Here is an 18002-nt window from a genome sequence, read left to right as displayed (position 1 = left end):
ACTATAGCATGCCTGCACTTACATAAAGACATAGACAAAAAGCATTTGACTCAAGTTTGGGCCCTCGACCCAAGCTGGGCCAATCAGAGCTAGGTGAATTAAAACTGGTGAGGCAAGACTCTTCTCTGGTCACAAACTGGAGGGACAAATTGGCAGCTCTCATGGTCTCCACATCAATCTAACACTGCTGGACTGGTGACTCAAATACCATGAGCAGTATCACTATAGATGGTATAAATTTCCAATAGTGAAAAAAATTCCAAACAAAAAATAAATTATCATTCCTCATTTTACACAATTGCTATCTATCATCCCTGGAAAACTAAGTGTATTATTAACATCATGCAAAAATGTTTTGGTTTATAAGTAAAATAAAATAATCTTTTTTTTTTTTTTTTTTTTTGGTCTTTTTAGGGCTGTCCCGCAGCATATAGAGGTTTCCCAGGCTAGGGGCCAAAGTGAGCTGTAGCCACTGGTCTATGCCACAGCCACAGCCAGGTCAGATCCGAGCCACATCTACAACCTACACTGCAGTTCACGGCAATGCCGGATCTTTAACCCACTGAGTGAGGCCAGGGATAAAACCTGCATCCTCATGGATCCTAGTCAGATTTGTTTCCACTGAGATGGGAACAACGGAAACTCCAAAATTAAATTCTACCATGTGGAAAAATAAAAACTGATTCACAGCTTGCACCATTTACTTATATTAACTCAAAATGGATCACAGACCTAAGCATAAACCCTAAATCTATAGAACTCCTAGAAGAATACATAGAAAAAAAATCTTTGTGTTAGGCAAATATTCCTCACATACAACCCCAAAACATAATGCATATAAGGGAAAAAAAGTTGACTTTATCAAAATAAAAATTCTATTCCTCAAAGTATACTTTTATTTATTTATTGCTTTATAGGGCCAAACCCACAGTATATGGAAGTTCCCAAGCTGGGGGTCCAATCAGAGCTACAGCTGCTGGTCTGCCACAGCCACAGCAACACAGGATCTGAACCATGTCTGAGACCTACACCACAGCGCATGGCAATGCCAGATCCTTAACCCGCTGAGCAAAGCCAGGGATCAAACCTGCATCCTCATGGATCCTAGTTGGGTTCGTGAACTACTGAGCCATGAAGGGAACTCCTCAAAGAATACTTTTAAAAGAATAAAACGGTCGAGTTATAGGCCACAGCAAAATATCTTCTAATCAATATATTGTTGAAGTATTTGTATCCAGAATATATAAGGACTCTCAAAACTCAAGAAGAGGAGTTCCCGTTGTGGAAACAAATCCGACTAGGAACCATGAGGTTGAGGGTTTGATCCTGGCCTTGCTCAGTGGGTTATGGATCTGGCGTTGATGTGAGCTGTGGTGTAGGGTCGCAGATGCGGCTCAGATCTGGTGTTGCTGTGACTCTGATTCCGCCAGCTACAGCTCTGATTTGACCCCTAGCCTTGGAACTTCCATATGCCACAGTTGTGGCCCTAAAAGGACAAAAGACCAAACCAAACCAAACCAAACCAAACAAAAAAAAGCTCAAGAATAAAAAAAACAGATAACCCAATTTAAACTTGGGCAAGAGACATGAATAAACACTTCACCTATAAAGATAGTAAAATAAGCTCATGAAAAACACTTTCAACAACATTAGTCATTTGGTAAATGTAAATCAAAACAACTAAAAAAAAAAAAAATGGAGTTCCCGTCGTGGCGCAGTGGTTAACGAATCCGACTAGGAACCATGAGGTTGCGGGTTCGGTCCCTGCACTTGCTCGGTGGGTTAACGATCCAGCGTTGCCGTGAGCTGTGGTGTAGGTTGCAGACGCGGCTCGGATCCCGCGCTGCTGTGGCCCTGGCGTAGGCCGGTGGCTATAGCTCCGATTCAACCCCTAGCCTGGGAACCTCCATATGCCACAGGAGCAGCTCTAGAAAAGGTAAAAAAGACAAAAAAAAAAAAACAACTGGGAGATATGTCAACGCATTTATCAGAATGACTAGCATCTTTTCCTTTTTTTCCTTTTCAGGGCCATATTTGCTAAGGGTTGAATCTGAACTGCAGCTGCTGGCCTACGCCACAGCCAGGCAACACCAAATCCGAGCAGCATCCTCAACCTATGTCACAGCTTGTGGCAATGCCAGATCCTTAATTCGCTGAGCAAGGACAGGGATTGAACCGGCATCTTCATAGGGACATCAGGTTCTTAACCCGTTAAGTATAAAGGGAACTCCTAGAATGACTAGTATTAAAAAGACCATCCCCATTAAGTTGGGGTGAAGATGTGAAGAACGGGGGCTCCCATGAACTGCTAGTGGGAAAACAATGGCAGTAACTTAAAAAGTCACATATATATCCTATGTGCCAGTCATTCTATCTCTAGGTATTAACTCCAGATACATTTTTAAAATGGCTATAAAAAAATGTAGACATGAATCCTAATAGCAGCTTTATTGGTAACAAACTGGAAACAACCCAGACATCTATCAAAAGGTGAATAAACTATGTATATACATACAACAAATACTGCTGAGCAACAGTAAGCAATGAATTGTGGATATACATAACAATATGGATAAACCTAAATAGTTACAGCAAATGAAAGAAATCTGACCAAAGAAACAGTGTAAATAATGGCTGATTCCATGTGTATAAAATTCTGGATAATGCAAATTAATCTACCATGAAAGAAAGAAGATAGAGACATAATGAGAAAATTTGGAGGGATGATGGACATGTTCACTATCTTTTCTTTTTTTTTTTTTTTTTTTTTTTTTGCTATTTCTTTGCGCCGCTTCCACGGCATATGAAGGTTCCCAGGCTAGGGGTCTAATCGGAGCTGTAGCCACTGGCCTACGCCAGAGCCACAGCAACGCGGGATCCGAGCCGCATCTGCAACCTACACCACAGCTCATGGCCAACGCGGGATCGTTAACCCACTGAGCAAGGGCAGGGACCGAACCTGCAACCTCATGGTTCCTAGTCGGATTCGTTAACCACTGCGCCACGACGGGAACTCCAATGTTCACTATCTTGACTGTGGTGACTGTTTGGGGTTGTATACTTTCGCCAATACTCCAAATTGTACATTTCAAATATGTGCAAATATACATCAATTATATCTGAATAAAGTTAGAAACTATCACTATTATTTAAAAATTTAAATTCTATACTCAAGATAAGCATAAACAAGATTTTCACTTACATGAGGGCCAGTGGGACTGCTGAATATTATTTGTGGGATATGGTTGATATGGTCTAATTCTTGTTTATATAAGAGTCTGAGCATAGTGAGACACGTGGTATTCTTGGACCTCATTCACTAAAAATCCGTCATTGACAACCAAAAAAAAAGCTTCAATGAAAACCTCTGGCCTACAGATTTCAGTTCAAAACATATTAGCCTACTGGCATTCCCATTGTGGCTCAGTGGTAACGAATCCAACTAGTATCTGTGAGGTATACACATTCCTGATAATACTGAATTTTGAGTCACAATGAAAAAAAGCCTATACTTATACCAAAATTAAAGAGTAATTCTTCTAGTACTGGTATGATCCCATTTTTAACACTTAGATCCCTGGTCTATTTGGGGTTTATTTTTCCAAATAGTGTAAAATACAGATCTAATCTTTTTCCAAGTGGTTGATAAGCTGTCCTATCACCATTTTTCAAAAAGGCCATCTTTATGCCCACTGATTTGAGATCCAGCCTTTGTCATAAATATTTCTGGTATTTTGTCTTTCTAGGGCCGCACCTGTGGCATATGGAAGTTCCAAGGCTAGGGGTCGAATCGGAGCTGTAGCTGCCCACCTACACCACAGCCACAGCAACACCAGATCCAAGCCGAGTCTGCGACCTACACCACAGCTCACGGCATTGTCGGATCCCTGACCCACTGAGGGAGGCCAGGGATTGAACCCTCAACCTCATGGTTCCTAGTTGGATTCACTTCCACTGTGCCATGACGGGAACTCCTAAAATTTTATTTTTACTGAAATCAATTTAGTTAATTTAAAACACTGTATCAGTTTCAATTATGTGTACAGTTACTTAGGTGTGCAGCACAGTGATTTAGTATTCTTGCAGATTATACTCCACTGTAGGTTATTATAATAGGTATAATTCCCTGCCTTGCACAGTATATCCTTTGTTGCTTATCTTTTCATATATAGTTTCTGTTAATCCCATACCCCTAATTTATCTCTCCAAGTGTCTCTCGACCCTTTGACAACCGCACGTTTGCTTTCTATATCTGAGTCTGTTCTGTTTTGCATATTTATATTATTTTATAGAATCCATATTTAATGAACATTAAAAAACCTCTGTGGTATTGGGTACTATTAACCCTCTTTCATCTTTGTTTACTCAGGTCCTCTCTTCTTCTTGGTGAGTTTATCAATTTTGTTGGTCTTTTCAAAAAAACCAGTTCTTGGTTTCAATGATTTTTCTTTTAACTCTTTATTTCCTGTAAGATATTTTTCTATTTCTTTTAGGTGGTAGGTAAGGTTGTTTGTGATTTTTCTTGTTTCTCAAGGAAGGCGTGTATTGCTATGAACTTCTCTCTTAGAACTGCTTTTGCTGCATCCCATTGATTTTAGAAAGCTGTGCTTCCACTTTCATTTGCCTAGAGTTATTTTCTGATTTCCTCTTTGATTTCATCATTGATTCACTGGATCTTTTATAGTATGCTGTTTAGTCTCCATTTTTGTTATTTTCCTGATTTCTTCTTCTTTTTTTTTTTTGCTTTTTAGGGCCACACTCGCAGCATATGGAAGCTCCCAGGCTAGGGGTCAAATAAGAACTACAGGTGCTGGCCTATGCCACAGCCACAGCAATGCAGGATCTGAGCCGTATCTGCACCCTACACCACAGCTCACAACAATGCTGGATCTCTGACCCACTGAGCAAAGCCAAGGATGGAACCCGCATCCTCAAAGATACTAATCAGATTCGTTTCTGCTGCACCATAACGAGAACTCAATGATTTTCTTTCAATAGTTGCTAGTTCACATTGTTGTGGTCAGAAAAAACACAGTGACCTAGTTGTGTGATCTATCCTGGAAAATGTTTCATGTACACTTGAAAAGAATGTGTATTCTGCTTTTTATGAAGGGACTGTCCTGTAGATATTCATTTATTCATTTATGTCCTATTCATTTATTGTGCCATTTTTGATCTGTTATCTTATTGATTTTTTTGTATGAATAATATATCCATTAATGTCAGTAGGGTACTAAATTCTCCTAATATTATTGTATTACTGTCAATTCTTCCCTTTATGTCTGTTAGAATTTGCATTATATATTTATATGCTCCTGAATTAGGTGCATGGAGAAGTTCTGAGGGAAAGGACTGAAACTGTGCCACAGCAGAGACACAAGCCATTGCAGTGACAACACCAGGTCCTTAACCCACTGAGCCATAGGGGAACTCCCTATAATGCTCTTCTTTGTCTTTCATTATGGCCTTTGTTTTAAAGTTTATTTTTTGATATGTGTATTGCTACCCTCGCTTTCTTGTTTTTGTTTGCATGGAATATCTTTTTCTATCCCCTTACTTTCAGTCTGTGTTTTTCACTCTTATAGGAGGCTCTTGTAGGTAGCAGACTGAAGGGACTTGTTTTTTCCTCCAATCAGCCACCCTATGTCTTTTGAGTACAGTATTTAATCCACTGATAAGAGTAATTACTGATAGGTATATGTTTATTGCCATTTTATTATGTTTTCAAGGTTTTTTTTGTAGTTCGTATATGCTCATTTCATCCTCTTTTTGTTTTTTCCATTGTAATGCCACACTAATTACAGAAACTTTATGTTTTAATGTCTGGTAAGGATAGTTCTGAAACTTTTTTTTTTTTTTTTTTTTGGTCTTTTGGTCTTTTGGTCTTTTCTAGGGCCACTTCCGCGGCACATGGAGGTTCCCAGGCTAGGGGTCGAATCGGAGCTGTAGCTGCCGGCCTACGCCAGAGCCATAGCAATGCGGGATCCGAGCCACATCTGTGACCTACACCACAGCTCATGGCAATGCCGGATTCTTAACCCACTGAGCAAGGCCAGGGATCGAACCCACAACCTCGTGGTTCCTAGTCGGATTCGTTAACCACTGCGCCACGACAGGAACTCCAATAATATTCTTAATAAAAGAAAAATAAGTGAATACTTTGACATCATAAAATACATACATCATGTGAAAAAGCAGCAACATGCTTTCTGCTGAAAATTTAGAAGCACTCCAAACAAAGACTTAAAGAAGACAGGAATATCCAATATCATTTAACATTTTTATAAAATACAACATTAATGGATTTAATGCCCTGAAGAAAATATGAGATACTAACATTACAAAGAAAAATATAGGAGCTCTTGATGTGGCATATCAGGATCAGCAGCCTCTTGAGAGCACTGGGACGGGGGTTTGATTCCTGATCCAGTACAGTGGGTTAAGGATCTGGCGTTGCCACAGCTGTGGTTTGGTTCAAGGCTGTGGCTTGGATCTGATCCCTGGCCCAAGAGCTCCATGTGCCACAGGGCAGCCAAAAAAACACCAAAAAAAAGAAAGAAAAAAGAAAAAAATAATCAGACGCTTTGAATACCCAAAAGAACAAAATAAACAAGGAAATAATTCAGTAAGCTGGTAAGCACTATATGGACATTACTTGAAATGCACATCCGGCTTTAACTGGCCTGGTCTCACAACTGGGTACTACTTAGGGGCGACGACTTGCTCTGTTAAACAGAATACTAGTCCAAAAACTTGTTTTCCTGCATATTGAAAAGTAACCAGGTTTAGAAGACTAAGATCAAGAATTACTAAGTTTAAAGAAGGTAACTGATAATCATGATAATTTCCTAATTTTCAGAGGAAACACGAATGTCAAAAATGTGCATAATTTAGGAGTTCCCATTGTGGCGCAGCAGAAATGAATCCAACTAGGAATCATGAGGTTGCAGGTTCGATTCCTGGCCTCACTCAGTGGGTTAAGGATCTGGCACTGCCATGAGCTGTGATAGAGGTCGCAGACGCAGCTCAGATCCTGCGTTGCTGTGGCTGTGGTATAGGTCCGCAGCTATAGCTCCGATTCGACCCCTAGCCTGGGAACCTCCATATGCCGTGGGTATGGCCTTAATCAGCAAAAAAAAAAAAAAAAAAAGTACATACTTTAATATTAAATTTTGATTTGCATCATTGTGTAGCCCCACATGAAGTAACAGGTAATTGTTCCTCATTAGTAAGAATAGCCTAATAGCTAAGTTTTGACTGAAAGTAGTACCAATAGGAGTTCCCATTGGGGTTCAGCTATAACAAACCTGACTAGTATCCATGAAGATGTGGATCTGATCCCTGGCCTCATTCAGTGGATTAAAAGATCTGGAGTTGCCGTGAGCTGTGGTGCAGATCACAGACATGGCTCGAATCCCATGTTGCTGTGGCTGTGGTATAGGCTAGCAGCTGGAGCTCCAATTCAACCCCTAGCCTGGGAGCTTCCATATGCCACAGGTGCACCCTAAAAAGCAAAATAAATAAATAAATAAAAAGTAGTATTAATAGGAAGTTCCCATTGTGGCTCAGCGGTAACAAGCCCGACTAGTACCCATGAGGATATGGGTTCGATCCTCGGCCTTGCTCAGTGGGTTAAGGATTCAGTGTTGCTATGAGCTGTGGTGGAGGTCGCAGACATGGCTCGGAACTCAGGTTGCTCTGGCTGTGGTGTAGGCTGGCAGCTGCAGCTCTGTTTCTACCCCTAGCCTGAGAACTTCCACAAGTCATGGATAAGGCCCTAAAAACTTAAAAAAAAAAAAAAAAAAAAAAAAACAAAAAAAAAAAGTGTCAATAAAGCATTATGATATAGTATAGCATGTTCTGATGCCTGGTAATTCCTCTAAAACAGAATTTAGGGCAGTAAGTCTGCTCTGTATAATTTTTAGTTATGGAAGTGACTCTTTTCTAACTATTCAAATAATACTATTGATGCTTTATTTATATTAAATTAAAACCTGGGACTTGGTGATTTTTTGGTTTATTGTTCCTTCCATCACAATATACTTCATTTTTAACCCATCATTTATCTTTGGAAACAGAAACTGTAAATCAGCAAGTATATAACAAATACTATGTATATACTATAATGGCCTTAACTCATTGAGATATAAAACACAGTTATGAATCTGCAGGAAGACTTAAATTCCCAATGTTATAGTTAATTCAACAGTTTTCAAAGCTCCCACTGTGGTTCAGTGGATTAAGAGCCCAACATAGTGTCTATGAGGATGCAGCTTTGATCTCTTTCCTCACTCAGTGGATTAAGGATCTGGAGTTGCTGTGGGCTTTTGTATAGGTCACAGATGTGGCTCAGATCTGGCATTATTGTGGTTGTTGCGTAGGCTGGTAGCTGCAACTCTGATTCAACCCCTAGTCAAGGAACTTCCATATGCTGCAGGTGTGGCCATAAAGGGAAAGGAAAAAAAACAAAACAAAACACAGTCTTCTTGCTTAATGTTTTCTCTACACCAAATTTTGCTGTACAAACCATATAGTGGTTGCTAATTAATACTAATCTATGTTCTTAAAAGTTAGGAAGGTGATAAAAAGATGGTAGTAATACTTTGGAGAGAGCATAATGGAAGGTTTCTTAATTACTGATAATTATTATTCTGGTGATTTCAAAGGTATGTTCACTTTGCAATAATTCATTTATTATAATATGCTTTTCTGTATATATGTTAAGCATCGATCAAAACAGTTCATTTTTTAAAAAAAAGAAAATAAAACAAACCATACAAAACAGACCTCTTACTTCCCCAATAAAGTACAATTTCTTTGCAAGCATACGATACTGCACTTAGGGTCTTTGTTGAAACAAAACAAAACAAAAACTTATCTTTAAACTCTAGAATTTTTTGGCTTGGTGAGATTTACACTACATGATATTCATGGAAGAGGAATTCATATCTTCTATTTCAATTTTTTTCCCCAAAATGTATGTGTGTGTGTGTGTGTGTGTGTGTGTGTGTGTTTTAAAGTAGAAAGGGAGACTTAACTATTCCATTCAAGTTTTCATGTGTATTTTATCTCTACCTTTCTCATTCTCTTTTTCTTGCTCTCTTATTCACATTCTGGGTTGGACCTCATTAGTTGAATTTCTGTAAGTTTAATATAAATAGGATACAACTAAGCTGTACAAACTAGAGTATAAGTTACAAAATTACAACGTCCCCAGCCAGGTGACATACACACACACCAATCAAAATATTCAAATCCCTCTAACTAAACTCATCTTCTCCCTCATAAAGTCATATTCTTATACCTGATCTCTCCATAGCAGCACAATTCTTCTGCCAAAGCCTCAGAAACATCGCTGAATCTCCAATATGTAGCCCCATTCATATCATACAATGTTCCACCTCTGGGATATCTTTGTCTCTGTTTCCCTCCATTCTCATTGCTATAGCCCTATCTGATACTCCTAACAGCTTGCTTGAATTATTGCAAAAACCTACTTTTTATTCCAAGCTATTCCACACTCCAATTAATCTTTCATAGTGTCACTAGATTAATCTTCCTGAGGGATAACTTTGAGCATGACATTTTGGTTAAAAACAAGGTTAAAAGATCCAACTCAGGAGTTCCCGTCGTGGCTCAGTGGCTGACGAGTCCAGCTGGGAACCATGGGGTTGAGGGTTCGATCCCTGGCCTTGCTCAGTGGGTTGGGGATCCGGCGTTGCCATGAGCTGTGGTGTGGGTTGTAGACGCAGCTCGGATCCCACATTGCTGTGGCTCTGGTGTAGGCTGGCAGCTACAGCTCCGATTCAGTCCCTTAGACTGGGAACCTCCATATGCCGAGGGAGCGGCCCAAGAAATGGCAAAAAGACAAAAAAAAAAAAAAAAAAAAAAAGATAAAAGAAAAAGATCCAACTCAGTACAATTTCTGAACAAATAAACATGATTATCTCTCAAGACAGAAAAAGCCAAAGAAAAGTAACAAGTTTAAAAAAAAAAAAATTTCCATCATTAGTTGAAAAATGTCTGGCTGTTAACAAATTACAATGTTACTTCTTTGAACATAAATCTAAATCTAGTTTGTAGGCTCCAAAGACTGAAAGTAACTGGAGGAAATATTATTGCTATATTTGAGCAATTTCTAATACCCAATTCAAACCTGAAGATTCTTATCTTCATTACCAAAGCACACTAAAGTCACTCTCCATGTAAAAGAAAACATCAGGATGGATACTATAGCATGGCTACTACCTCTAATCATTTTTCTAAAATAAGGAGCTTACAACGTAAAATCAATAAAAACTATATAAAAGACTAATGTTCTTCTATCAAGTAATTAATATTTTTATCTCATGACAAGAGGAAGTTGGAAAATACCCTCCCGTAACAGGAAGAAATATCCCTTAGTTATAACGGTTTGGTGCTCACTATTCAGCATTTGCAGCCATTATTTTATAAAACATAATTACCATGAATACTGAGAATCAACTATATCTCTTGGGAGTATATTTTATTTGCTACATGAAAATCACTAAATGGTTAACTTTTATTTATTTTTGCTTTTTGATTTTTTTTTTATTACTCAAAAAAAGCTTCATTTTTTTAAATTTAGCTTTCTGACTCTGCTTGTGCTTTCAACACTTTCACAACAATTTTCTGCTCCTCAATAAGGAAAGCACGCTTGATCCTGTCATGCACACACTTAGCACACATGGAACCACCATAGACCCAGCTGACATGTTTTTTTGTTTTTGTTTTTTGGTTTTTGGTTTTGAGAGTTGCAACGTTTATTTCAGGTTCTCTCTCTTTCTGGATTTTTTTTTTTTTTTTTTTTTGCCACACAGGCAATATGTGGGAATTCCTGGACCAAGGACTGAACCTATACCGCACAGCAGCAACCAGAGCCACAGCAGTGAGAACGCAGGAGCCTCAACCCACCAGGCCTTAGACAATCTCATTAAGAACTTTAGGTCTCACAGCACGAACCCCTCAAAGTCGGCCTGGGCACACACCACATGGCAATTTTGGTGCTTTCCCAACCTTCTTGGTATAAAGGTAAATAATTCTATTACCAGAGGTTCGAGACATCCTGATTTTGTTAGAGACTGTGTTGTAGGACAGTCTATAGACAGTATGTCAATTGCTGGACCATTGTGAATGCCTCTGGATACCGTCCCCAGAAGAGATAACATCGTTAACTTTATATATGCATGAAACATAACAAAAAGAGACTGATTAAAAATTAAGTACTGTAAATACAGAAAAGTCTACAGCAGGGATAGCAAACAGATTTTTTAACACATCAGCTCTGAAAAACAGAATTATGAATAAGGTGCCTCCTGAAGCTGTTCTTTGGCTCACTGGGAAAGAGTGCTAACAATCTATAAGTAATACTGGTCACAGAATCTGAGAAAGGAGAAACAATGTTACTTGCATCATGTATTTGTCAACCCTCAGCTACTGTGCTTTAAATAATCTCAAAGAATAAACAATTACAAAATTACTTACTGCTTCAACAGAGTTACATTCTCGTCTTGTTTCTAAATAACGTAGTGCTCGTTTTTCTTCTTCTTTTAATTTAGCGTCTGCCTGTCCAGAAGCAAAATAGCAATCATTTAAAGAATATCAAGAAAATAGCTCAAATTTTCACATATACTAAATTCTGACTTACATATTTCATATAATTCTGTACACCATTTTGTTGTAAATACGAGGGTGCCTGTGTTCTATAAAATCTCTCTGTTGAATCCAAGTATGCCTTCTCAAAATTGTCCCTATAAATTTGAAGCTTATCCTCTGGATTAGAACAAAGGTTAACTGAAAAACAGAAAAAAAATTTTACTCTAATTATGATTCAAATCAGTATTTTGGTACAATAAATGCAATAACAAATACTGAGGAGTCATTATGTTCTATGGATTGTGACAATGCTCAAGAGAACACACAGTCATATAAAACAAAATTCTTCACTATAGGAAACTTAAAAAGAAAAGAGCATAAGAATTTCTGCTGTGGCTCAGTAGATTAAGGACCTGACACTGTCTCTGCGAAGATGTGAGTTTGCCCCCTGGCCTCACTCAGTGGGTTAAGGATCCAGCATTGCTGCAAGCTATGGCATAAGCTGCAGATGTGGCTTGGATCCTGCATTGCTGTGGCTGTGACATGAGGCCACAGCTGCAGCTCCAATTCAAACCCTGGCCTGGGAACTTTCATAGGCTGCAGGTGTGGCCCTAAAAAGAAAAAGGCACAAAGCAGTAAAGTGACAAAGAGTATAACTAACATGAACTATTTTATTTTTGAAGAGAATGACTTCTAACTGGATGATCAAGAAACCATTTGCATGGAGTTCCCATTGTGGCTCGGTGGAAACTAATCCAACTAGGAACCATGAGGTTATAGGTTCAATCCCTAGACTTGCTCAGTGAGTTAAGGATCTGGTGTTGCCATGAGCTGTGGTGTAGGTCGCAGACGCGGCTCAGACCCCGAGCTGCTGTAGCTGTGGCGTAGGCAGGCAGCTGTAGCTCCAATTCGAACCCTAGCCTGGGAACCTCCATATGCCATCGGGTGCGGCCCTAACAAGCGAAAAAAAAAAAAAAAAAAAGAAAAAGAAAAAGAAAGAAAGAAACCATTTACAGAAAGATGGGATTTGAACTGAATCTTAGGAACAAACTAGTATTTATATTGATTAGTAAAGTTAATATTCAGAAGTAGAAAAACACAAGATCAAATCAAGGTATAATAACTAGGTTGAGTGGACTGCAAGGTTAATAGAAGATAAGGTAGAATGGTAAGTTAGGAATGGTTATGTAGAACCATTAGCATGGTGTACCAATAAATGGCTAAGAAAAAAATCAATAAAATGGTACTTAAAAATTAATCTTATGACAATATATGCAGGTTAAATGACAGGAATAACATCACAGTAAGAATACTTTCAAAAGTCTAGACGTTGAATTTAAAAGTCTAAACTGGTGGCAACTGAAATAAAAAGGAATAAATTTCAGGGACATAGCTAATGAAAATCTACACTCAATACCTAAAGAAATAGGGGAGTTCCCGTCATGGCGCAGTGGTTAACGAATCCGACTAAGAACCATGAGGTTGCGGGTTCGATCCCTGCCCTTGCTCAGTGGGTTAACGATCCTGCGTTGCTGTGAGCTGTGGCATAGGTCACAGACGCGGCTCGGATCCCACGTTGCTGTGGCTCTGGCGTAGGCTGGCAGCTACAGCTCCGATTAGACCCCTAGCCTGGGAACCTCCCATATGCCGCAGGAGCGGCCCAAGAAATGGCAAAAAGACAAAAATAAAAAAATAAAAAAATAAAAAAAAACCTAAAGAAATAAAAGGGCAATAGAAAAATCAAGTCAAAGATAACTAAAGATTAATTAACAGAAAAAATTCTTACTGCCCACTACTTTGTGTCAGACATTTTGTGTTCAGTAAAAATATAGTGTCAAGAACACAGTTAATTACAAGTCTTACAACAGAAAACACAGTTGTGATGGAGCACCTTAACCTAGTCTGGGAATTAGCAAAGGCCTCCATTTGTAAACAGAGGATGAAGATGAGTTAGAAGACAAAGGCACGGAGTTCCCGTCGTGGCACAGTGGTTAACGAATCTGACTAGGAACCATGAGGTTGCGGGTTTGGTCCCTGCCCTTGCTGAGTGGGTTAAGGATCCGGCGTTGCCGTGAGCTGTGGTATAGGTCGCAGACACAGCTTGGATCCCGAGTTGCTGTGGCTCTGGTGTAGGCTGGCAACTACGGCTCCAATTCGACCCCTAGCCTGGGAACCTCCATATGCCGCGGGAACGGCCCAAGAAATGGCAAAAAGACAAAAAAAAAAAAAAAAAAAAAAAAAAAAAAAGAAGACAAAGGCACATTTGATTGAATGAACAAATGAAAATATCACTGGCAGACACCGAAGTCTGGAGAGGAATATACTCATGTTATTAACATATCTGAAATATAAGTACAAAACCAGATACCACTTACAAGCTATAGATTCAAATCTACATTTCTCTAATCTAGGTTGCTAAAAAGATTAACTAGCCAAGAAATTAGTGTAATGAAGAAAATAAAATATTAACCACATGAATTTGAATTCTTCTAAGTTTCATTAAAGCAAGATACAATTTGTGTACTCTTAAAAGCATGTGGCACTAAAAGCAGATGTGACTATATGCTAATAAACATAACATCAATAGCACTATTCTGTAATTGTCTTAGAATTTCCATGAAAAAGAAATTTGATCATAAAAGTTCAGAACATACCATAGGATTCTCTTACTCCAATGACAAGCTGAGAATCAAAAGCTTCCCCTAATCTTTCAGCATGTACCAGCTTCATTGCACTATCTTGTAGTCTGTTTTTTATATTTGAAAAGATTGACTCATTCCACGTATCAAGCATGAGCTAGGAAAAAGAGAACAAAATGTGTGATTGTTTCAATTATTAATATACCAAATACTACATATATACAAAAATTTTAAGTACAAACACTAAAAAAGGAAATAAAATTCTTAGACCTACATTCAACTGAATACTATAGGAAAGTAGTATATATAAAGTTGGTAAGTAACATGGTAAATAATGGTAAAGAAGTGTTTCTGCATCAAACATAACAGGATTTGAATTCCAGCTGTTATTTACCTGCTTTCTCATCTATAAAACAGTGAAATTAACAATACAAATCTCAAATGGTTGTTGTAAAAATTAAATATAGTTATACATGGAATATGTTACTTTCCCTATAGTTCCAAGGTTGAATTTCAGAAATATGGATACATGTTTGGAATGCTCATATGTATATTTGTACAAACATGATAAATGTGAAAAGGAAAAATTGAAAATATGTTTGACACTGAATTGTAGAAAGAAAAGAATAGGGTTCCCCTTTGGCACAGCAGGCTAAGGATCTGGCATTGTTACTACAGTGGCTTAGGTCACTGCTATGGTGCAGGTTCCATCCCTAGCCCAGGAACTTTGGTGTGTCACAGGCACAGCCAAAAAAAAAAACAAACCAAAAAAAAAAAAACCACCTTACAAATGTTTTATTTAAATGATGAAAATAGCATACACATATTAATGAGTGTGCTGTCCATATTAGTACAAATGTTAAGGCCAAGAAGGGGCAACAGCTTCCAGGCCACTACCTGAGTGACTGAGTTGGCTGCTAGAGTCATCACAGCAAGCAGTGAGTTGTTTTAAGTTCGAATGGCATTTTTTACTTTTAAAAGCTGTGGTTCCATTTGGTTCTCACAAGTAGGAATACATACACACATATGATAAATGAGGCCAGCATGACTAGATCATTATTGACTGATGAGTTGAAAAGTGAAACTTGGGACTCTTCAATTTCTTTCTATTAATTAGTTGTTAACAGAGCTTTTAACTAAAAACTATGTAAAACATGAAAATTAACATAGTACATATTGAGTTTATTAACTAGAATCAAGAAAAAAAGAAAGATGACAACAGTTTAGTCACAATTAAATATAGAGATACCTGGAGGTATCTTCCTCATAAAGGAAGATTTTTTTTGAATAGAAAAAAAAGTAATTTAATTTATAGGAAGGAAAAAGTGCAAAGAAAGAATAAGGAAATAAGGAGTTCCCGTCATAGCTCAGACTAACGAACCCAACTAGCACCCACGAGGGCATGGCCTTGGCCTTACTCAGAGGATTAAGGATCCGGCATTGCCATGTGCTGTGGAATAGGCTGCAAATGCAGCTCAGATCCTGCATTGCTGTAGCTGTGGCATCGGCTCCAATTCAACCTCTAGCCTGAGAACTTCTATATGCCAATAATATGGCCCTAAAAAAAAAAAAAAAAAAAGAATAAGGAAAAAGAATACTAAAGATAAAACCAGGAAAAGCAGAAAGGAAAAGGAAATGCAAAGGAGGTACTCTCTGAAGACACAGATCTACAGCTTAAGACCACATAAAAGATGAAAGGGAACTGAAGCTAAAAATAGATGAAATAAAATTAACATTATTCAATAAACCCAAGAGGAGCTGAAAAGGAATTTATATGTGAAGCAGAAAAACCCATTTAAGTGTACATTATTCCTGAAAAGTTTTCAACTCACCCTATTGCTGAAGAACATTAGGGAAAAATGAGGAACTTGACTTACCTTTCGAACAATACTGTCTTCTACATTTGATTTTTTATTGCTGCCCTGTTTACCCATTAAAGTAATCTCTAGCTGACAAAAAGGCTTCGGTAAAATATCACACTGTGTAAAGAATTTTCGCCATTCAACAATATAAGCTTTTAGTAAAGCTGTGTCATCTTGATGGCTCAATACTCGCTGAAAAAAAAAAAAAGAATTGCACCAATTTTAAATAAGTACTTTAAAGATTAAAAACATATTCAAGCCATATATTTAAAATATTTTATTTACTGTACAATCTGTATTATACCAAAAGAAATTAAAACATTTTTGGTAAATCCATTTATGACAGAGAAGTCAAACAACAAATGTATATATATCCATGAGAAATTAAAACATGTTCATATAGTCTTATTGTGATGAACATTTCTCAATATATGCATATATTGAATCATGTTGTAATCTGAAACAATAAAACCTTGTATGTCAATTACACATAAATTAAAAAATCCTATGTCATTTGGCTACTATTTTCCTATTCTTTCCCCTTCTGGCTCTCCCCTCCCCACCCAGGCCTAAGCAACCATTAATCTATTTTCTGTGTCTATATATTTGCCAATTTGGGACTTTCGTATAAAAGTCATGTAATATATAGACTTCTATGACTGACTTTTTCCACATGACATAGTATTTTCAGGGCTCATCCAAGTTGTAGTATGTCAGTACTTCGTTCCTTTTTATCTCTAAATACTATTCCATTTTATGGATATACCGCATTTTGCTTATCTATTCGTCCAATGATGAATATTTGGGTTATTTCTAACTTTTGGCTATCATAAATAATGAAATATACATGTACAAAAGAAAAAAGTTTACAAAAAATTTGTGCACACTCACCAACAATAAAAAAGAGGGGACTCATATAAAATCAGAAATGAAAGACGAGACATTACATCTGATACCACAGATATACAAAGGATCGTAAGAGGATATTACAAATATCAACAAATCTAACAACCTATAAGAAATGAATAAATTCCTAGAAATATACAATCTACCAAGACTGAATCATGAAGAAAATGAAAATCTGAACAGACGGATAACTGCTAACTTACTGACACTGAATTTGCAATAAAAAAAAAATTCCCAACAAACAAAAGTCCAGGATCAGATGGGTTTACTGGTAAATTTCACCAAACATTTAAAGAAGAATTAATACTAATCCTTCTCAAGCTCTTCCAAAAAACAAGATGAGGGCATATGTCCAAACTCATTTTATAAGGTTAGCATTATCCTGATACCAAAACCAGACAAGGATGCCACACAAAAAGAAAACTACAAGCCAATATCCCTAATAAATGTAGCTGCAAAAATCCTGAACCAAAAAAATATTAGCAAGCCAAACTCTACAACACATTAAAAGGAACATACACCATAATCGAGTATGATTTACTTCAGGGATGCAAGGATGGGTCAACATTCACAAAGTAATCAATGTGACACACCACATTAACAAAATGAATAAAAACCATATGATCAGCTCAAAAGATACAGAACAAGCATTTGAAAAGATTCAACATCAATTTATGATAAAACTCTCAGGGTTCCCCCTATAGCACAGTGGGTTAAGAACCTGACTACAACGGGGCTCAGGTTGCTATGGAGGTGTGGGTTTGATCCCTGGCCTGGCACAGTGGGCTAAAGATCTGGCGTTGGAGTTCCCGTGGTGGCTAAGCTGTACTGAACCCAACTAGTATCCATGAGGACATGGGTTTGATTCCTAGCCTTGCTCAGTGGGTTAAAAGGATGTGGCCCTGACGAGAGCTGTGGTGTAGGTTGCAGACGCAGCTCAGATCTTGTGTTGCTGTGGTTGTGTTGCAGGCCAGCTCTG

At 37.9% G+C, this 18002-nt stretch overlaps 1 protein-coding gene across 3 annotated transcripts in view; it reads right to left on the bottom strand.

Annotated features, from left to right (window-relative positions):
• CUL5 (cullin 5) overlaps positions 1–18002 on the bottom strand; it is an 87876-nt gene that overhangs the window by 39741 nt on the left and 30133 nt on the right. For all 3 annotated transcript variants that reach the window (XM_005667298.3, XM_021062739.1, XM_005667299.3), the window contains 4 exons: positions 16133–16309; positions 14271–14412; positions 11669–11814; positions 11506–11586 (listed from right to left, as the gene is read on the bottom strand). In XM_005667298.3, coding sequence (XP_005667355.1) covers positions 11506–11586; positions 11669–11814; positions 14271–14412; positions 16133–16309 — 546 coding nt within the window. The remainder of the gene's footprint in view (positions 1–11505; positions 11587–11668; positions 11815–14270; positions 14413–16132; positions 16310–18002) is intronic.

The sequence above is a fragment of the Sus scrofa genome, chromosome 9 (genome assembly GCF_000003025.6).
Source record: "Sus scrofa isolate TJ Tabasco breed Duroc chromosome 9, Sscrofa11.1, whole genome shotgun sequence".
Lineage (NCBI taxonomy): Eukaryota > Metazoa > Chordata > Mammalia > Artiodactyla > Suidae > Sus > Sus scrofa.
This window is presented reverse-complemented; position numbering and strand designations above follow the sequence as displayed.